Here is a 22451-nt window from a genome sequence, read left to right on the forward strand (position 1 = left end):
CGTGAAATTATCCTTTTAGGGATTTCATCGTGCCATTGCCTGACGTTATTCTTGGCATTTTGAGTTGACAGGAAATATGCATAAAGAAATAGCATTACACAACTTAGGTGGTTATAAAGTAATCATATGCCTCATATTGATTGACACAGATGTCTACAGCTTTATTCAGCTCACAAAGTGTAAAGATGGCATTACAGCATGACATTACTTAATGTGTAATAAAGTCTCTGGATAGTGGCAATGGTGATGTCAATGATAAGGGGAGCTTTGTAATGCATTATGATACTTAAAACTGTAAACTGACTCATATAATAATACTGTGACACTTTATGCATTGTATAAAGTTATACAGACATATGTCCATCATTATGAGGATTTTATAACCCTTTATGAATGTGTTATAAAGCTTTATGGATGCTGGATTCAAAAGTGTGCAGTACATCAACTAAATCACAAAGCCTATTACAAACCAGAGCTTGCTTACACACAAGCTTGTGTTATTTGTGTTTCCTCTGTTATTCTTCCACTAGAAAGATTGCTAGCTCTTTGATACCAAGAACTGCTTTTAGCAGCATGGCCTACAGAATGGGCTGTTTACGCTGTAGCCTAGCTGCAGCACACACAACCAGACTAAACACATCAACCAGAGACAGAGGCAGTAGCTGAAGCACTCTCTCTCTCTGGCTGCAGCACATCCAGATCAGTGGTCAGAGATATGTATGAAGTCACCGTCAAAACCAGGTCACTATTTTATAGACACAAATTTGACATTATGGTTTTGTGCAGAACTTTTTTATAGACACTGATACCTGAAGTAGTTTCAAAAGGAACTGTTTGACATGCATACTTGGAGACATCTGCACAGGCACAGAGAAAGTCTCTATCTATCTGTTTTCGTTCAACTCCGATGTCTTGAGTGAAAGGGTTACCTAAGCATGTCATGATTCTATCCGCTTGGACCACATGTTCCCTGACTGGCCCTCCACGGCCATTTCCCGGCACTCATAAGAGACGACCCACTGCTGCACCCAGGGGCAGATTTCTCAGTCTGTAACACCAAGGCAAATCCTCTGCCATAAGCTGTCTGTGGTTCAGGGACACAGGGAGGCGTCCTGGGGCAACGTCGCTGAGCCTCCTCGAGTCCCCATAAATCAGGCCTCTCACTGGAGCAATTGCTCACAAGTTGCTTACTGCTCCCTTGGGCGAATAGGGTCAGCATGATCTCACACACCCTTTTATCACTTCTCCGCTCCCCACCCCTTTCCTGTCCTTTTCTGTGGAATATTTTGTTGGGGACAGGGGGGTGTTATGAGGATCAGTTGCCGAACGCTTATTTGACAATCACACACAATTCAATTATGCTCCCAAGAGGGGCGAAGTTGGGCTTGCCACAACGTTATGCCGTGTGGTAAGGGAAATTGAAAAACTACAGTTAACAGACCACATACATAATACAATATGAACCACACCAAAAAAACAGAGCCATATATCTCCTTGACGAGGAGGATGTTACAGTATGCTACGCTAAGCTACTGGAAAAAAAGATCATTGACACACTCTGTGCTGAGGACGTCTGCTCTAGTCTGGTGTGTGCACGTAGGCTGCCTGACATGTCTGTGACAGACTAAATAAGATGTGTGGCTAAAGCTAGTTGTGGGTGTATGTTCACTGTATACTGTACATGTCATAGTGTTAGGATGTAGGATCAAGATGACTTTAAGCGACACTTTGCTGAGAAAGTATTTCCTTTTTTATTTTGCTTATTTTAAGTCAAAGATTATAAAAGATTGTGAACCATTTCTCTACACATAAAACATTATTGTTACCTTTTGCTTATATTTTAGTGTAAATAAGTGGTTAGAGCTTCAACATCAGGGCCAAGACACAGTTACTACTGTCTTGTCTAGCTCCAACATGAATGCACCTCGGAATGTTTCCTTCAGGATCTGATTCTAGTCGGAATGCTTTGTCTGGCTCTTCAAAACAGCAAGTCACTCCATTGAAATGAGTCTGGGGAATTTCTGGTGGGTGACGAGCATAGCATATTTTGACGTGATTAGTTATGACCTTTGACCCACTGACACAGGGGTTTCCCGCATGTGACCACCTCATGTGCCATGATTTATCAGGAATTCCAAACAGGATTGTTTTAACCACCAAAATGTCCTTCCAGAGGTCAGGTGTCTAGGTCCTTCGCACAGTATATACATATATTATTATATTACATTATGATGATGGAAAGACGTGTCAGGAGACTGTCAAAAAGATCAAATAAAGATCATTGAGTGAAATTTCCAGCTGTTTTTCTTGAGGAGAGGGCTATATATTCACATATTAGACATTTTCATAGACTTAGACAAAGATTTTTTTTTCTCATTACACAAACATCTGGCATTTAAAGATAGTTCCAATAATATTGTTATGTGACACAGGAGATATTCTCTGTTTAAAGCATGTGAGATGTTCTTAGCACATCTGAGCATGCTCTTGTTATGAAGAGTGTTCCATGGTTGGCTCATAACCTTCGTACAAATCTTAGATTGATTGTTTTGTTTGGTTTTGTTATGTTTGGTTTTGGTTTGGTTTTGTTTGTTGTTGTAGACTGGAGCTAGCTAACCCTAATTCCTTGTTTCTCTTCACCAGCCTATGCAGTCATTGCCAACGGCCAAGTGGAATGTCCCAAAGGATTCAAGAGACTGAACAGTACTCATTGTCAGGGTAAGTATATTGGGGTTCATCCATTACTTTGAAAGGATAATCCAATTCCAGTTGCTGATTTGTTTTACATAAGTACTGTAACGATTTGATAGCGACACATTCAGTTGTCCAATCAAAAGGTTTATTAGCTGAGAACTAGAGCAGGGACACAGACACAGAACACAATACACACGGGGCAGGTCAAGTACACACACACACACTACACATACAGGGGAGGTCGCAGCCCCCCACACAGAAAGGATCACACACGAGGGAGAACTAAAAGGGGAACATGTTACAATAAAGACGCTAACTTTACACTTATAACTAAGGAGAATTAACGACATAAACCCCCAAATGTTCGCTCTCGTATCCCAGGATGCCCTGCGCGGGAGAACGCTATGCAATGTCTTGTGCGCCGACGTTACAGTACATTAAGGAATGCTAATGCTAAAGGAATCATACAGCAGGAAATCATTGCTGTTTCTTGTTGGAAATAAGATGTGCCAATGTGATTATGGGAAACACACCAGGCTTTTCAAAGTGCACTTTTCTCATTGTCAAAGTGACAATTAGAAAAGTGCACTTACTTTTAATGAAACGCTCCCTCCGCGGTTAACTTTGGACTACCCATAGCAATCTATATTAATAAGATCAGCAAACTAACAATACACCTGGAAGATGCATAGCTGGTAAAAGAAATGGACCCCATAGACTTCAATAGAGACAAGCGAAGTCAATTTGAACCCTAAGGTGAAGCCTTATTGTACTGCACATCCTCAGTGTCAGAGTGATAACACGTGACGTTAAGCAACGGACTGAAACACAAGTCTTCTGGTAGCCGCGCTAAGAAAATTGATATTTTCAGAGTGAAGTTGAGTGTCGTTCGAGTGATCTGAGTTCGAGTACAGCTTGAGGTAGGTGATTTGTTCAGACATAATGCCAACCCAACAAAACATCACTTCATTGTTTTTTTACCCTCGATGCTTTCCTAAATAGCTTACCTGTGGACTTTCCCTTAGACTGCCTTCAGTTTCTTATCCAGAAAATATGGTTAGCCTACTTCTCTCATTTTGTGACTGAAAGTCGCATGCTCATGACATCATTTTAGCATTGGTTTTCAGAAAATGGAGCCGTAAAGTGAGATACAAGGTTATGACGCCAGTCACACAATGTTGTATTACTCTGAAAATATAAATGGTTCATATAAATGCTTAAAACGCTTCAGATGTAAAGTTATTCGCCGACAGAGTGACACCAAAATTAATGGGGGTCAATGGAATGCTAACTCCAGGTGAAGCCTTATTAGCCTCGGAGCCTCCAATAGGGAGTCCGCTTTCCAAACGTTCGCTTACCTATTAACACAAAATATTTAACATGTTCAAAAATAATACAGTTGACATAGCTGCTTAGTTTTATTGTCTCTGTTAATGCATATGACTAACTCACAATAGACTTGAATTCACAAAGTTGCAATTGCAGGAGCAGCCTACTTCAACTTACAAGAAACCCAACAACCTGCACACAGCAATGTCCTTGTCTCACCAGTGAGCCACCTGATTTCGTTCCTCTTGGAACTCCCAGTTCCCTTTACGTTACTTTAAAGTAATTCTTGTGTTGGCTGATCTGCCAGCAGGAGCCACGGCTGGATGTATGAAAAATCGATGTTTGACCTATCCCAGTCTCCCGCCAGTGCTGTATTTCTCCAAGATTTGATTGGCAAGACTAAGCAATAGAATTTGTTAAATTATGTAAGTTACATTTACATTAACATGTAGAGATTTAGCCATTCATGGGAGCCCATCTCTTTGTGCTCCTGTCATAACATCTCTGCATTTATTGTCCATCGGTTTTACATTCACAAATAATCCATCAGGCCCTCATAAAAAGAAATAACAAACAAACATGAATTACATTTGCAAAGGTCAGAGTTCACTTACCAAGATGCCGTCCCTAGGGTTGTTAATTTAATGGACCAAGTGAGATCGTAATGGGAGCTGACACAGTAGGCCATGATAATAGCTGCTATTTTGTGGTTTTCTTGGATTGAAGGGGAGGGTATGTCGCAAGTAGTACAGGCCCTCATTAAACCCGTCTGTTGGGACTGTTGCATAATTAACAGATTATCATCTGCTTGTTTGTGAGAACAAAATGTGGCTCTCAACAGTGCATTGCAGTGCATTATGTCCTCAGAGTCCCCTATACGACATCCTAGCTTCAATTGACTATATTCTTTTTGTGATTTGGATTGACAGCAACATTGACATTCTGGAGTGCAGCATTTTGATCGAAGTAATTTGTTTCGAAATACAACCAGAAATTATACAGGTATTCACATCTCAATGAATGTATGTTTTTAAGCGGATTTCAAAAGGGTATTTCATTAATCATATCCATGATAGTTTCACTTCATCTAGATGTATCATGGCTGCTCAGTTTTGAATCATGCCTTCATAAGGACAGGTGTTTATTAAGGGACATGGTCAAAAAATGATTTTCAAGGCTACCAACAAAGCTTGAAAGCTAAAAACATAGTGTTGCCTTAGTTTGCTCCGTCTAATCATTTCAAGATGTGGCCATGCCTCCCTTAACCTGAGCAGAGTAGGGAGAGAAAACTCTAACCCTACATGACTGCATTTCTTGAGCATTGGTCATGATTATTCATTTAGGGCAAAGACATCTTTGCTTTACTGCCTGCAGGAATTGGGGAATTTGGAAGAGCCTAATGTATCAGCCAGCATGTGAGGAGTGAATTGGATTTGGGTCTGGTCATGTCAGGCTGTGGAATCCCACAGGTTCATTCAATTACACTCTCTATTACACAACTCTAACCTACTTAAAAAAAACACACATCAAAACCCTACAATTCAAAAGTGACCAAAACAGAATTTGACTAAGATTTACTTTTGTCGGTCCATATGTGACAGAAAAAAATGCTTTCTAATGCCACATTTCGCTTCACAATAAATCTCCATAAACAAAAGACTTTACGCAGCATAGCATAGCATACCACAATAGAGCAGGTCTACCACAGCATCACCTACCGTAAATAAGCCTGACGTCATCGTGACTCAGGCGCCCCAAATTACTGGGAACAGCTCACATTTCCCATCAGGGGGCCCAACACAAAACAAATGACACATGACTCAGATTCATTGGTATGACTACAAACGTGGGATGTCCAGCCACTTGTGAACTTCCAAGCTTCAAGGCAAGGAAAGTGGACAGGACCTAATGATTCACTAATTGTTTAATGGATGAGAGACCCACAGGCCCCTGAAGCAGCAGTGTGATTCAGTAGCTGAAAAAAGCCCTCTGCTCTCTGCATCCGATGACTCAGGAAGAGTGAGGGAAACATGGAAGCACTCAGTGCTGCTTTTGCATTGTGCCATGCACCGTGTTATGAGGGGAGGAGAGCAGGCACACATCAGGCTTTTACGTAAGCAATAGAGTCTGTGACCTTGGAGGCTAAGTGTTGGGAAAATTACACTCTACAGGCATGGATGCTTGTACTAATGTCAAACACACATTTGTTTCTTGCTCATATCATTGCTATGCGGACGACACTCAACTTTACCTATCTTTCCCACCTGAGGACTCATAGCATTAGCCATCGGATTTCTGCACGCCTTAAGGATATTTCAGTCTGGATGAAAGATCGCCACCTTCAGCTTAATCTCTCAAAAACAGAGCTTTTGATGTTTCCAGCTAAAACAGCTATTCCCCAACAGATTAACGTCCAGCTTGACTCATCTTCACTGACCCCAACTAGATCAGCATGTAACCTAGGCGTCGTCATTGATGAGCGACTTAACTTCTCTGAGCATGTAGCCTCAATTGCAAAATCATGTCGGTTTATCCTTTACAACATTAGGAAGATCAGACCTTATCTGACACAAGATTCCACACAACTTCTTATACATGCCATGGTTAGCTCCAAGCTGGACTATTGTAATTCACTGTTAGCTGGCCTACCTGCTTGTGTAGTAAGATCGTTACAACTGATTCAGAATGCTGCAGCACGCCTGGTCTTCAATCAGCCAAAGAGGACACATGTAACTCCTCTCCTAGTTACTCTCCACTGGCTCCCTAAAGTGGCCAGAATTAGATTTAAATCTCTCACTTTGGCCTACACTGACTGGATCGCTCCCTGCTATCTTAATTCAATGATCAAGATATATATCCCCAACCTCCCACTGCTGTCTTGATGAGTGTCTGTTGTGTCGACCAGCCATAAACGCTAGGTCAAATTCAAGACTCTTTTCCTCAGTGGTTCCTTGTTGGTGGAATGAGTTGCCCAGTGCTCTCCGTTCCTGTGATAGTTTTGGGTCTTCCAAGCTGCTATCCAACTATCCAAGCTGCCTGCACTTGAGAAATACCCTCATATCAGTAACCTACTTTTGATAATAGTTACAGGCTATTTAATTAAATGACTTGACATTCATTTTAAATGAACTGGTGTTGCCATTATTCCAATTCCTTTCTAGGGCCATTCCAGGCAGGGAAGGGAGCAGTCCACGTTGAAAAGTCCAGTACATCCCCTAGTCACAACCACATATCTTATTTCAAAGCCAGTGGGAAAAAAATGGTTTTCTGCATCATGAGCCCTTTAACAAATGACCTTTGCCGATTCCACTTAGGCTCGTAGGCTCATATTAAACTTTAGGCTGGTGGTGAAAATGGGGTAAATGCAGGGTGGAAGCATTTTGGAGAGGGTGTGCATTCCTGATGTGGGCATAATTGCTCAGCTCCTGCCAAGCCCATACAGTCTCCTTCAACACCACTCTGGCCAATGTGGGTTCTTCAAACTTTGATACATTCCACTCTTCCTTTGTGTTTGTAATCTAGACTGGACTCTTTAGTGTTATGTTCACATATTAATTATTGCTGTCAATGCTTTACTTGCCTTTAATGTTATTTTTAATGCATCTATGTCTGAGAGTTCAGGACCCTGTTAATGTTGTTATGAGAAAAGGCTAATACAGGGAGTGTTTTCTCCAGATGTAAACGAGTGTCTGATGTCTGGGATTTGTAAGCATGCAGAGTGTCTTAACACCAGAGGAAGCTACAGATGCACTTGCAAGCCAGGATACATGCTGGACCCTTCCCGAAGTCATTGTGTCTGTAAGTCTTTCTGTACATCATTAGTGCACTGAATTTATGGGTGTCTGTGGCAATAAAAAAAGAGTTTGGATCAATTTCCCATTCTCTTAGGGATTAAAGGAGAATTCCAGTGATTTTTCACATAGACCTCTGTTTCTTGAGGTCAAAGAGTACTGTCGGTACGGAAAAAACGTGAACATGAACATGCCCCCAGAGTGTAGCACTGTAGCTGCCTAGCAGCTCTAGCTGTTGGCAACAACTTGAGTTAGGTAGAACTGATTGTTTTCGTTTTTTTGTTGGTACCGACAGTACTCTGTGACCTCGAGAAACAGAGGTCTATGAAAAAAATTGCCGGAATTCTCCTTTAAATCTGCTCCTTGATTTGGATTCATTGAAAACATCCCACCCATATGCCATAAATACTTGGGTATATTACTTGTTTTTTTCTTTGATGTTTTTGTTTAGAAAAACATCTTCTCATATCGTTGATTCTTGTAAACTTAATTGAGTTTATAGATAGGGATCTCACTATCTGTTCCTCTGTCTCAACCTAGCGGATAAAGCAGTGTCTGTAGCCAAAGACTTTTGCTACCGCTCCACCTCCGAAGGCACCTGTTCCCTGCCCCTCCCCCAGCAGATCACCAAGCAGATCTGTTGCTGTAGTCGTGTGGGAAAGGCCTGGGGCTCCAGCTGCCAGAGATGCCCTGTCCCTGACACAGGTACTCCAGAGCCAGTTCGCACTAACGTCATCTGTTAATAGGGCTGTTCACACTTGGAACAATAACCAGTGTTTCCCATACATTGACTTATTTGTGGCGGCCCACCACAATATCAACATTGACCGCCACACAATGATTTTCCAGGTTGTACTAAATTGTGCTTAAATCTGGTTAGCATCATAACCACGCTGTGCTAATTTGTTAAAATAAAACTGTTGCATTCAAGTTAATTCTGCAAGCCAACCACCACAAATGGATTTCAGTTCTCTGGGAAACACTGGATAACTATAAAGATAACTATAACTATGAAGATATGAGCGTCCACGCTGACCAGCGATAAGGAAAGTCTCCTCTTGTGTTGATGGATTTTGATTGGCTGTCAGCTTTTTATCGTTCTCAAATTCGTTCTGAAAGTGATCCCCAATGATTCCGTTCTTCATGACGTTCATGTTATAGTTTATGTGTGGACGTTGTCATTCACAGAGCGATATTTTTTTGCCATTATCGTTACAGATATCATCATGGTGTGAACAGGCTTTTGTCCCTGCAAAACCAAACCTATACCACACACTAGCCACAAAGACTAATCTGTGGTATCCCTTTATGTTTTTTTAATTTTGTTTTTTATCAACATGATGTTGTCAGTGTGTTTGTTATAAGAGTTCTCATGGAAAGGGCACGTAGGATAACAATAGTGGGAGCCTGCTGAGGTAGACCTCTCTCATTAATTAGACCATCGTTAACAGCCTCACAGCATTTACCCATGTAAAGGGAATCAAGGTTTTTTTTTTTTTTTAGATAAGGTTGAAATTCCATGGAGCTAAATGGAGCAGTGTCTTTCAGGACACAACAGGGCTTTGTTTCATATCCGAATGACTAAAGGCACTTTAATGTGGAACTACTACTGTCTCTGCCAATTACACAATTAACTGATTAATTTTCACCATCGTTCTCTTTCTGTCTACTTGTCTTCCACACCGTGTTTATTAAAGAGCACTTTAGGGAGATCTGCCCGGCTGGCCACGGCTACACATACTCACACTCGGACATCCAGATATCTCTCAGGAAGATGGAAGAAGAGGAGAAGTACCCTCCAGCCACCCAAAGGCCATACTTCCCCTATCAGCCACAACTTCCCCACATCCCCAGCCACCAGCCTCATAGACCTTCCTATCCACAGACTCCTGCTAACCCACAAGTTCCCTCATACGAGTCCGAGGTCCCACAAGTATCCCACCGGCCTCATAGACCTTCCTATCCACAGACTCCTGCTAACCCACAAGTTCCCTCATACGAGTCCGAGGTCCCACAAGTATCCCACCGGCCTCATAGACCTTCCTATCCACAGACTCCTGCTAACCCACAAGTTCCCTCATACGAGTCCGAGGTCCCACAAGTACCCGAGGTGCCCACATTTCCACAGGTGCCTACACAGCCACGGCCCTCTAGAATCCCACCGATACCTCACCACCCTTCCCTGGACCCACACCAGACAGGCAAAATCCCTTCACAACGTGTTCCACATGGTGAGTGAATATCAAAGGAATTGAAATCCAACGTGATTATATTCCCATTTGACATTTGATTGTATTCACTTTTGACATTACACTAGAAATAAAATTCAAGGTTGTGAGCAAAAGCTCAATTTCTTAATGAAGCTATGAAAGAGAATAGTTCTCTTCACAATGCCTCTAACCACTGATATCATTGCATTTTTCTTTATAAAATGCCTTCTGTTCTATTGTCTTTTGGACTGAACGCATTTCATAATTTAGTGTCCTTTGGTAAAGCTTAAGTGTTGAGTGGACCATAAGCTTTGTTTTATTAGAACCAAATACTTTAAGATAAGCTGAAACCATGAGAATGCCTTATTACCAGTGGTACCACACAGGGCAGCTTTTTAGTAATATTTTGTGAGAGGAATTTCAACTCTTTTTACTGTTATTTTTTCCATCTTCTGTGTTATCTCCTAACAGATAATGATGCTGATGCTGCGGAAGTGGTGAGTTGGGAAAGTTTCTCATTACCGGCAGGCACACAAAAATGTTTAATATGAAGAATTCAGAACCTGTGTCAAGTATATGAAGGTTCTGAAGAATTCAGAACCTGTGTGAAAGTGAGTGTGTTGCTGTGCCCTCACAGATCCCTTCCACTGAGTCACCATCTGGCCACCCAGGTAATGTTCAGCCTGTTTTAGCCCTCCTCAACTGAAGATTTACACTGCTGTTTTGTGTGCCATGAAACCAGTGAAAAACAAATTTGGTCACAGAGGACTGTCTCTCAGACCTCTTTCTACATTTTATTGCTTCTTCTTTCCCAATCAGTGAATGAATCAGGGATTGATAAAGAATCAGACTAATAAGCAGAATCAACAAAGGCATCAGCATAAAATCGGATCCATGTCCACCCTTTCTTACACAGTAACAGGTGTGGCTTACTATTGCAGCCATATGTGACCTCATTTGACCCTGAAAGGGACCTTTCAAGTTCAGATTATTCTGTCATTTTATGAGGTGGTCAAATTACGCACTATTATGCAGTATGTCTTATGTTCTTACGCTTGACCACTACACCAATAGTGTGGTATGAATTCTCCTCCCACAGATTTGATGGATATTTCAACCCCTCCCATCACTACCCACTCAAAGCCAGATTCGAGTATCAAGGACAAGACCACTGCTTCCAGAAATGTGTCCAAACAGGTGACAGGTGAGATGACAGATCACTTTCCCCGGAGTGGAATTTGGCTGAAATATGTTCTGATTCATCTAAAAAGTATGGCTTCGAATATTCTAAATCACATTTAGTTTGAGTCAACTACTACATGGTTGACCAGAATGTGTTTGGGGACCAATGAATCGTGAAATAGTATTCTCCTTCAGTTATCAACATAACTTTACATCATCTGAGTTATTTTGGACTAAACTCTGTACAGTCCTAAAAATAAGCAAATGTTGGCAAGTAATTACTGCTCCTCTCTATCTGAATTAGCTGGTTGTAGAGCATTTTGTTGTGGACAAATATAGCAAAATCCACTGGAGAGCTGTCTTTTGAATGTGCTTTCTTCACTCTTGATCGTTATACTGGCCTGCTCTCTCTACCCGTTTCCAGACATTGACCGATGCTCCTTGACTCCCACAATCTGTGGACCTGGCCAGTGTGTGTCAGTCCAGACTGGGTACACGTGCCACTGTTACCCTGGCTATCAGCATAATGCCCTGCAGACTCAGTGCATAGGTAAGTGCACCCATCTCACGTCCCAAACCCAAATCCTACCCACCCAAATGGTACCTCTAGAGCAAAGTCTATGTTTTAAAGGTTCAGTTATTGTATTTTGTCTTAAAACAATCAAACGTTACTAGCAAATTTGAATTTAAAGGTATGACTCTCACATAGCTACACACTGCAACATATGCTGAAAAAAGGGCTTGATAATTTAAGTTCAATAATGTTGTACCAGCAAATCTGTTATAGATTATATCCTCTGACAACAAGAAGTACTCTCACTAAAGCGGTGGCACATGCCAGAAAAGTAGCACATTCATATTATGCATTGATGAAAGATGTACCGGTACTGTCAATTTTCCTAAATAAATGCCAGCATTCTGATGCTTCCCTTGAAACAAGCTTTGTGTGGCTTGTCTTCTTAGCTGGCTACTTTGTTAGCCTTGTTAAGTGTCTTCTAACTGTGTGGCGAGTGGAGTCCAGTAAGCTGAGGTCTGGCCGGCATGATTTAATGAGATTGTGGTTTTATTCACACAACACACAATGACTTCTGTTTGCTGACAGAAACACATAAATCTTAGATTACGTCTTGCACACATTTGAGTGTGAAGAGTGCAGATTTTATTGTAGTTCCTAAAATTCTACAGTTTGTTAGTGGGTTTCTCTCAGTATTGCGTGTTATTATGTGATTTCATGAACTTTGTACGTTGACTTTCAGATTTCACTAAGGCTGGTTTATGTCTTTGTGTTTCAACCAGCTAAAAGCAGCAATACATCTGGGAATTGTTATTGGTGATGAATAATCACCTTTGCGTAGCATTCGTTTCTTTGTCATGCTGTTTTGTACTACATTTCGTAAAGAACATTCAGACCCATCTGGCTCATATTGCTGCTCTACTTTCACTCAAAACTCACACTGATGTTCATATCTTTTTTATTTTCTTCTTATTTAGGAGGTATATCATATCATGTCATTTTTGCATACAAAAGGCCAATTTGAAAGTGAAGAAATCACCCAGTTTAAACCTTCCCATTTTTTTAAAATCAGTTACACTATTACTTTTGCCTAAGATGCAGTTTTTGAGTGTAGGTTCTGTTCTTCAGCATCTTCTGTATCTTCTGTTCAGATATCAACGAGTGTGAGGAGAACGTGTGTGGCGAGAACGCCCGCTGTGTCAACTCTTATGGCTCCTATTCGTGTCACTGCCAGACTGGTTTTAGCCAGGCCATCACCCAGAACAGGAAGTTCTGCCAAGGTCAGTGTGCCAGGACTAACACGGGCAATGTTCTGATGTTTCATACTGTACATGGATCCATTTTTGGCAACAACTCTGAACGCTCTCTCTCTCTCTCTCTCTCTCTCTCTCTCTCTCTCTCTCTCTCTCTCTCTTTCTCTCTCTCTCTCTCTCTCTCTCTTATAGATGTGAATGAGTGTGACATGCCCAATAAGTGTCCTGGGGCCCACTGTGTGAACACGGAGGGATCTTACACATGCGAGTGCAAGACTGGCTTTACCAAGAATGGGAGAGGGCAGTGCGAAGGTACACTCAACATCTAAAAACCTTATTGATGTTTAGAGATGGGTACCTCTGTGTCATCACAGTTAGCGCCACACACGGTGGCCGGTGGCAGAATATTTTTGGTTCTCTCTCTCAGTGTTATTAAATAACTTTACAACATTTTCTATCACAGTGGTTTAATGTTCACAGAAGAGGCCACATACAGTACTACAAAATACAGTCTTAGATATTTTGTTGATATATTTGTTTTGTGGCATTCATTTGGTCCTAATATGGGTATAGTAAAATTGGTGAATCCTCCATTTATACTTCAGACATTTTTCTCTCTATCTCTCTCTCTCGCTCTTTCTCACTCTTTCTCTCTCTTTCTCTCTCTCCCCCCCTTTTTCCAGTTGTTCAAAAGTAAGGCTTGACATACTCACAGGCCAGCAGACAGTTGGCAAGCAGACGGTTCAGGCTAGTTCTTAGAAGGGTTCCATGTTGGAAAGAGGCCCGCACTGGGCAGTTATGATGAGTGAAGTGGCCTGTGCTTTATAGCCCAGTCTGACTTGTCACGGAGCAGAGGTGTGATTTAGACCGGATGGCATGGCAGAGGAACATGCTCCTGCCTGCCTGCTCGCCAACGAAACCGTGATGTTTCCAGCCTCCGCGTGGTTATCATGGCTATGGGAGCCAGTCAGTTTTACTGCTACTACTCACCAGTTTCATTGTCTTGTGTCTTGATCTCGTGTTGTCCTCGTGTTGGCTCGGACGTCTGCTCTCCGCTTCGCTTGTCTGCTATGCTGAGATGAGATCTGTAAATTCACTCGCCACCTAGACAGGGCCCCATGCGGAGAGTCTAGCATTGTTTAAACATGGCTGTGTTTTTCAGACCTTTTTTATATCATCTGTTGCCGTTAAATATTGTTTGCAATCCTTCAATTTAGGATAGTCAAAATATTTTGCCTTGGCTACACTCTTGAACAAACGCTGTGTTATTTTTGGATGGCTCTGGCCTTATCGGCGGGGACCAGAGAGGGAGAGGGTTTGGCATGGCTGCTCTGTCAGGCCAGTGACCGGGAGAGTGAGGAGGAGACAGTAGGGATCCCAGAACTATGGGATTACACCATCATGGCTTTTATGGCCGGAGTTCTGTAATGTAGCAGCTGTAGTAGATGTAACTGTCTGCTCATGAGTATAGCTAATGGAAGAGAGATATTTCATGAGGGAGTCCACAACTGCTGATCGTCACTACTGTTAAGTGCTCTAGTAGCTCTAACTGGCAAGGAAGCAACGCCATTATAAAGTGTTTAGGCCAAACCTAGGCCAAACCAAAAGGAGGGACATATTTTGGGAGTGATTTGTTGCCTTGGAAATTATAATATTGAACTTCTAAATGTTTTATACCTGATGTCCCACTCTTTACACACACACATGCAAACACACTTACTCATTTTCTCCATTTATGTTTCTTTCAGATGTGAATGAATGTCTGTCCTCAACTGTGTGTGCCAATGGTCACTGTATAAACACAAAGGGCTCTTACCAGTGCGTCTGCAATTTTGGATACGAAACTGCTCCGGACCAAAGCAGTTGTCAGGGTATGGCACACACACACACACACACACACACACACATACTGACACAAATGCATCAAAAATCTGTGTGTTTATTTCAGGAGAAATATATCTTGGCTTCATGTATTATTAATGCTGTGTGGTTTTGTGCAGATGTGGATGAGTGCTTCCTCTCTGGAATCTGTGATCATGGACAGTGCACCAATCTGCAAGGGTCTTATAGCTGCAGTTGTAACCTTGGTTACCAAGCAACTCTGAATGCTAAGGCCTGTGAGGGTGTGTATGAAGAATTTTAATTTTATGCTGTATTTTGCTGTTCAAAGTGCAATTTTAAAAAGCACTAAAACACACTTCAAAACATGTGTTCTATTCAGATGCCTTACAATATTATGTATTCTTACCTTCACCAAAATTGGTCATACCTTTGGTTTGTAAGAACAGTATCTTCAAATGTTGTGTTGACAACTTTCGCATAGTCAGTAATTTGCAGAACATGTCAGAACTTGACATAAGGACAGTTGTAACAAACACAGTTCTTGCATTAAGTACCAAAATACTTGTGAATTAAACTCAATTGCTTGTATCATCAGAACAAAAAAGCAAATGCAGGCAGTGTCTCAGATGGGAAACTGCCAGACATCTCTGGTTTCAGTTACCTGATGTCATGTGATATCTGTCATTTTGTTCAACAGATATCAATGAGTGTGCCACCACAAATGTGTGCCCCAATGGAATATGCACCAACACAGAAGGTTCCTACACCTGCACAAATTGCCAGTCTGGTTTCGTCAAATCAGCTGATGGACAGATATGTGAAGGTACTTATGGAACCACAGAGCATTCAGAATTATTTTGCTGTTACACTAGACTTCCACACTGTGTGTGTGTATGTGTGTGTGTGTGTGTGTGTGTGTGTGTGTGTGTGTGTGTGTGTGTGTGTGTGTATGTGTGTGTGTGTGTGTGTGTGTGTGTGTGTGTTTTAGCTAGTGTTCTGTTATGTTATGTGTTCACTGTTAAGTTATGTGTTCACAGCAGGTAGCTAGTCCACCCATGGGTTCAGTGGAATTATTTATTTCTGAGAGGACAAGAGGGCCCCATGTGTGGAGACCCAAAGGAAAATGTCTTGTCTCAAAATGTGTTGTCTTTGTCTCACAAGAAATAAATGATCTCTATTCCTTAGGTGTGAAATAGCGCTATCGTTGTCTCAGCCATCGTTTTTAAGTTCAAGATCACAAAAATCTCTATTTTTCTTGTCAATCTAAACTTATCTCACCTTATTTTTTCCTAAGGATCCCTTAGAGGAAAGAAGTGAGATCTCTTTTCAAATTTTACTGGCTATGGGGATATCCTGGGGCAGTGGTAGAGTAGTGGCTAAGGAACTGGGCTAGCATGCAGCAAGCTGAAAAGTTGTGGGTTAAATTCCACCGTTGTGCCCTTGAGCAAGGCACTTAACCTCAAGTTGCTCCAGGGACAATGGCCCTTGTACATTAATTGACATGTAAGTCGCTTTGGATAAAAGTGCCTTGTAAATGAGTACATTTAAATCCTGGCACAACCCCACTTGGACTCGTCACTGCTAGTGATCACTCCATGTGTGCTATTGCAAGAATGTGCGAGAATGCAGAATGGCAAGCAGCAGTTTCAAAACTTATATTTGAATGTTTTGATGTAACGTGTAAAATGAGGACAAGTGAGTGCACACATTTGCACTTCAACTGAACTTCGACATAAGAGTTGAGAGTGACAGTATTTCCTTGCTTGGCACATTTGACGCTAAAGACTCCAGTTGGAACTATTTCTTGGGGCTGAGAATGAGTAAGCAATATCAAAATAAGCAAAAGGAAACATAATCTTGCGTATTCAAACTCAATTAGTTGGTAGTAAAACTGTTGTATAAAAGCAATATGTCTCTCCAAATCACAGGAATATCCTCTACCAACCCCACTCCCTCTTGTGGGATATTGCTTAATTAAATATGTTGATGTCATTGCCAAGGATTTCTGCTCTGGAATATATGGTCGACTAATCACATCTTCAGTATGTGTAATCATCAAACTGTAGTCCTTCATGACCTCATAGACATGAGGAGCAGCCATTTTGACATGAAATAGTAGGGCAAACACAATTGTTACTAAATATCATTTTGAAGTCTCTGTTCAATTTAAGTGTAGCAGAATCAGAACCTTAATTTATATCATTAGTAACACCCTATGCCTGCTATATATTTCATATCAAAAATGGTTGCTGTGAGAATTCTTCATAAAGATGCAGACAAACTAGCTACCGTGCCGGCTGCAGCAGCCAGTACTGTGTAGAGAGGGGGCGGGGCCAGATGAGGAAGAAGGTGTAAAGTTGTGTTTAAACCATGTTAAGGCCTTGAGGGGTTTTTCATGAAAAACCTGAATGTATACTTAGAGGATCAGAGAAGAGATTTAGGTTTGTAATGAACCATTCACCCTTAAGATCTCAAAATACCCTTTTTTCCCTCTCAATCTATTCATGTTGCTCCTTATTTCTAAGGGTTTAGGAGAAACAACTCTCTCATTCTCAAGATCTCATTTTCAATGTTGTTTTCCTCTGGGAGTCTAATGGTGTCTCCTCTGCTTTAGACATTGATGAGTGTGTTGCATCGGATGCCGTTTGTTTGGACGGCGTGTGTACAAACACTGAGGGCTCTTACACTTGCACCTTATGCCGCACCGGCTACCGCTTATCCCTGGACAGGCAGCAGTGTGAGGGTAAGTAAAACTGCAATTCTGTTGGCCAACACTGTTCTCAAAGCTAACAGTTATTAATGAATAGGTTCTAGCTTGTCGCAACCTTTTGTAGTCATATGTGCCAATTTAATTTCTAACAGATCATTGGGTTTAAAGGCACAGTTGTTGATTCTGGAGAATGATTCTTGACATTTGTACTCAATCACCATTAGTGTATTATACTTGGTCCTGATCCCTTTATTTCCCATGTAAAGAGCCAGAATTGTGTATAATCGTTTGTAATTATAGGACTGAAGAGAAATTCAATGGATTTGACAAAGTGTCATTTTCTCATGGAGTATGGAAATATCTTCTTTTAGATATTGATGAGTGTCTTACTGAATCCATCTGCAACAATGGCATCTGTCTGAACTCCGACGGCTCCTACTCCTGCACAGCCTGTCCCACTGGATACCTCGTGTCATCAGATGGCGAGATCTGTGAAGGTATGTATGCTTTTTCCTGATGATGACACTAAACACTGAAAATACTCAGTAATGAGTTGTTACTAAAGACAAGACTCAAAAGGCCACAGTGTGCACAAACTAAAATCCTGCTGAGCACTGTTTTACTCATAAAATGGTATCTATGAGAAGACTCTTGTTCTGTAATCATCATTGCCACATGGGGGCGCTGGTGGTGTAGTGTCTAGCGAGCTGGGCTAGCATGTAGTAGCCTGAGAAGTTGTGGGTTCAATTCCCGGCATCCACCGTTGTGCCCTTGAGCAGGAACAAGTTGCTCCAGGAACAACGGCCCTTGTTCTATAATTAACATAAGTAAGTTGCTTTGGATAAAAGCATCTGCTAAATGATTACATGTAAATGAAAAATGATCAAGTGGTAAAAGAAGCTTTATAATGAATTGTGATACAATACTATAAGCTGTAAGGGCTTATTCAATAGCAAAGCATCGCTTAATGAGTGCAGTCATGACTATGTGTCTAGTTATATAGACCTGTGTTAGTCATGAGGAGGCATTATAAATACTTTAACCCTTTATAGATGTGTTTATAATACTTTGTGAATACTGGCTTTGAGAGAAGTGTTCGCCTTTATTTAGTCTTCAAGTACTATATGCTTCAACGCATAGTGGTCCTTTGCCTGCATTATTTGGAGGTCAGGATGCAGTGTTATTGGTGATGGCAAAAGTCAGAAAGGTCTGCATATCTATATGTATTGATGTATTGATAGATATGAAGATTGATAATGTTTCATTACTGTAAATCAATGTAGACATACCAAAACAAAATGGTAAAAAACGATAATATACTGAGACCACACTACCAGCAGACTGCTTTCTGTGTCAAGTTTTCAAGAGAGAGAGAGAGAGGGGTTTTTGAATGAGTGTCCAGGGCAGCTGTAAAAAAGCACTGTTGGCTCATTCTCCTGCAGCAGATGTGATGTTGGGCACAGACCATTACCCAACGTCCAGAGTTGCCAAGGTAGGACCACTCACTCAGCTACAGTGGTAGACGTAAATATTCAACATGTCAACGTTTTTTTTATTAAGCAACATTCCATTCCATATTACAATACAGTTACCATATAAGTCACGATTACCTCTAGTCCAGGTGGTTCGTGCTGAATCTGAGGTGAAATGTCCTTTTTGTATAAAAAGCCTAATATTTGGTATACTTGTACAGTTTAGGGCTTTGAACATTTTACGAAATGTAGCCATCACAAAAAAGAAATCATTGCAGTGGTAGCGGTCATTTTGCTGCCCACTATAACTGAATTATGCTTTTTGCATCATATCTCAGCACAGAAAAGGTGAAGTTTATGCTGGGGGCCCTGTTGTGAATCTTGACCTTCAGATCCTTCTACAAATGTTCCTTTGTTTTGTTTTTTTAATCTGGTGAATCACTAGACCAGTCCAAAAACTCTGGAACTGCTGTGAGATGGCACAACCCAGTAGCAGAATGTTGGCAGGAATGAACCTTGGCTTTAGAAAGTCCCACCAGGTATTGATTCTGTCTGTGGACGGTAATTTCACTAATTGGCTCATCTACCTGGCCGACCTTGTTACTTTTTTACTTTTTAACCACAAGCTGTGCGATCCACCCAGAACGGTTCCACGACCCACTTTTGGTCCCGACCCACCAGTTAAGAAACACTGTTTTAGAAGATGTCTAATTCAACTTTCCTATGCACTTGGTAGATTATACTTACATGCAGATATATTTCAGTTCCACATAGGACAATATGTAAGATTCCTTGTGCCTAGTTGTAAGGAACTTCTCATGACAGCCAAGTACAGTAGACTATATATCTCTCAGTCATAACCAGAGGTGTAAAAGTCCGACTTCGGAAAGTTAAAGTCCAACCACTATTTGTTTCAATCACCCACGTAGATCAGCTATTTAGTAGAATCACCTGTGCTCAGAGATGTAAAGTAACTAAGTAAAAATACTAAAGTACAGTGCTTAAATATAAATGGGGAGTATCTATACTTTACTTGAGTTTTTATTTTTCTTCCTACTTTTACTTCACTACATTTTTTAAATTAAATGTATACTTTTACTCCACTACATTTTCAAATATCAAATATCTGCACTTCTACTCAACTGTGGATTTCGGATACTTTATACAACTCTGCCTGTGCTATTTGTTAGGACTTTTACTTCCTGAATCTAGGCTTTTACACCTCTGGTCATAACCAGTGGCTAACATCCCCTTCTTAAAGTTACTCTAAGTACCTGACCTCAAACTTTAAAAGAAGCTGTGTCCTCTACTTAGCTACAAGCCCTCTATAAATATGTGGCCTCTGGCCCAGTGTGTGTGTTCCAAGTGCTGCATCCTTTAAATTCTTCAAAAGACTTCCTCAATTGCATCTTCAAAGGGACTTGCTCAATGAAGAAAACTACTCATACACTGTGGGACTTTTTTCTGCTGGTATCAAGCAGTACCAATATGGTACGCTTCCCCCATGTGGCATTCTTTAGGTCTTTGGGTCAGCGTTCTCCAATTACCAATCCCTATATAAAATGCATTGACTGTCTTGGTTCTAAATGCAGAAACTGTGAAAATCCTAAAGAGATGCTACATTGTTTGTATGTTTTCCAAGCACATTACAGTTTTTGACTATTGCTTGCACATTTTTTGAAGAATGTGGCTCATTATGTCAAAACTCTACACACAGCCAAATAAGACATAGCACTTGGAGATAAACAACTCACATCTATGCCAAAATGAAACACTGCAATCAAAACTCAACAATCCTTTCTAAAAGTGTAATTATTGAAACAAAACCATACACACATGCACTATTTGAATTACTCTTAGCAACACACTGATGTGCTTTATATAAAACACTGCAGTCTTTGTGTTTCTTTTTTTATTGTCATTTTCACAGACTCAGTGTTCTGTGAATCTCAAAAGTAGAATTTCTGCAGTAATCAGCTGACATGTTTTGCAACAAAAAAAATAACAATCATTCTTACAGAAATAAAGAAAATTAGAATGACAATTATCAATGCAATACTGTAAGTAGTGTAAATGTACTCAGAATCAGAAATGTAGCAACAAAACAAAAGTAAAAAGAAAAAACAATGGGCCTCATTCAACAACCGTTCTTACAAAGAAATTTGTTCTTACTGTAAAACCCACTTACACAGTTTTTACGAAGATTATGGTATTCACCAATGTTTTCTTGTTCTTGCGTAAGAACAGAATCTATGAACGCTCAAGAGCACTCTTATGCACATTTGAGAACTGACTTGTTTGTGCAAAATAAATGGTTATTGCATTTTCATCACATTTGTGTAAAATATAATACAATTTAAATGACAACTATATATTTTATGATTTATGATATTTTTGAATATAAATATTATAGTTATTAATTCCACTATTTCACAAAGCATTAAGATATTTTAAAGTAAATAAACACAACAAATAACACTTTTTCACTTTATACTAACTACTAAATATAACAACTTATTTGCTGTTCAATTTCTGCAGCAGTGCTTTCACTTCAAAGCATGTGTCATATACGGTAATCAAATTATCTTGCTCATGCAGTGTATAATGTACGGTAGAAATGAAAGCTGGTGCCTCAGCCTCAATTTGTGTGCACACGGCCCTGCAGTATCATGCCCAGTATCATTTTATGGGGATTGACGGGGCGTTTACCTAGGCTAATTAAGAACAATTGGCACACCCTGTAAACTTAAGAAGAAATGGGATTCAGCATGATAAGAACGAAACTGCCAATACTTGTGAGGTTTAAGAACACCTTTATGAATCTGCTTAAGAGTTTTCGTAGGACCTTCTTAAGAACACAGTTAAGAAAATTCTTAGGAAGATATGGGTGAATGAGGCCCAATGCTCCTCAACGTAAAATTGCAAAGAATTGGGGATTTCATCTACTGTACAATATATCTTTCAATGTACTCAGAGAATCTGTATGCAAGGGACAAAGCTGAAAATAGACATTGGATGGCCAGGATATTAAGGCTTCAAGGTGGAACTGCATAAAAAAGAGACCCAAAAAAGACCCAAATCTGTAATGAATATTATTGCAAAGGCTCAAAAAAATGTGTTGCTGGTATCACATTCAAAATTAACATATAGAAAAACAACAACAAAAACTTCTCTGTTTCAGCAGCTGATGTTGTCTTTGCACTATTCTCAATTAAACATATAGGGTTTACATGATTTGCACTATTCTCAATTAAACATATAGGGTTTACATGATTTGCAAACATGTTACGCAGCATCCCATCTTGTTTGGAATGTGGAGTAAGGGTTACCCCAATGAACACCATCCCTTTAATGAGAACGCACGCAGAGTCTGAAGATGAAAGTCTAGGTTAACAAATAAAGTTGATAGCCACAATCATAGTACCTACAGTACATCCTCAGATAGCTAGTTCAG

General features: G+C 40.5%; 1 protein-coding gene across 1 annotated transcript in view; it reads left to right on the top strand.

The window, feature by feature from the left end:
* The window catches only part of LOC143138930 (latent-transforming growth factor beta-binding protein 2-like), a 95137-nt gene that overhangs the window by 54967 nt on the left and 17719 nt on the right, over window positions 1-22451 (top strand). Inside the window, exons 9-23 of the mRNA XM_076299411.1 lie at window positions 2644-2718; window positions 7699-7821; window positions 8355-8519; window positions 9512-10045; window positions 10496-10521; window positions 10662-10695; window positions 11124-11228; window positions 11631-11756; window positions 12872-13000; window positions 13166-13285; window positions 14722-14844; window positions 14974-15096; window positions 15513-15638; window positions 17430-17558; window positions 17897-18022. Of these exons, the coding sequence (XP_076155526.1) occupies window positions 2644-2718; window positions 7699-7821; window positions 8355-8519; window positions 9512-10045; window positions 10496-10521; window positions 10662-10695; window positions 11124-11228; window positions 11631-11756; window positions 12872-13000; window positions 13166-13285; window positions 14722-14844; window positions 14974-15096; window positions 15513-15638; window positions 17430-17558; window positions 17897-18022 (2064 nt within the window). The remainder of the gene's footprint in view (window positions 1-2643; window positions 2719-7698; window positions 7822-8354; window positions 8520-9511; window positions 10046-10495; window positions 10522-10661; window positions 10696-11123; window positions 11229-11630; window positions 11757-12871; window positions 13001-13165; window positions 13286-14721; window positions 14845-14973; window positions 15097-15512; window positions 15639-17429; window positions 17559-17896; window positions 18023-22451) is intronic.

Source organism: Alosa pseudoharengus, unplaced genomic scaffold, assembly GCF_046254945.1.
Source record: "Alosa pseudoharengus isolate Yale_2024_CS ecotype anadromous, Long Island Sound unplaced genomic scaffold, YU_APseudo_1.1 YU_APseudo_1.1_scf_22, whole genome shotgun sequence".
NCBI lineage: Eukaryota > Metazoa > Chordata > Actinopteri > Clupeiformes > Clupeidae > Alosa > Alosa pseudoharengus.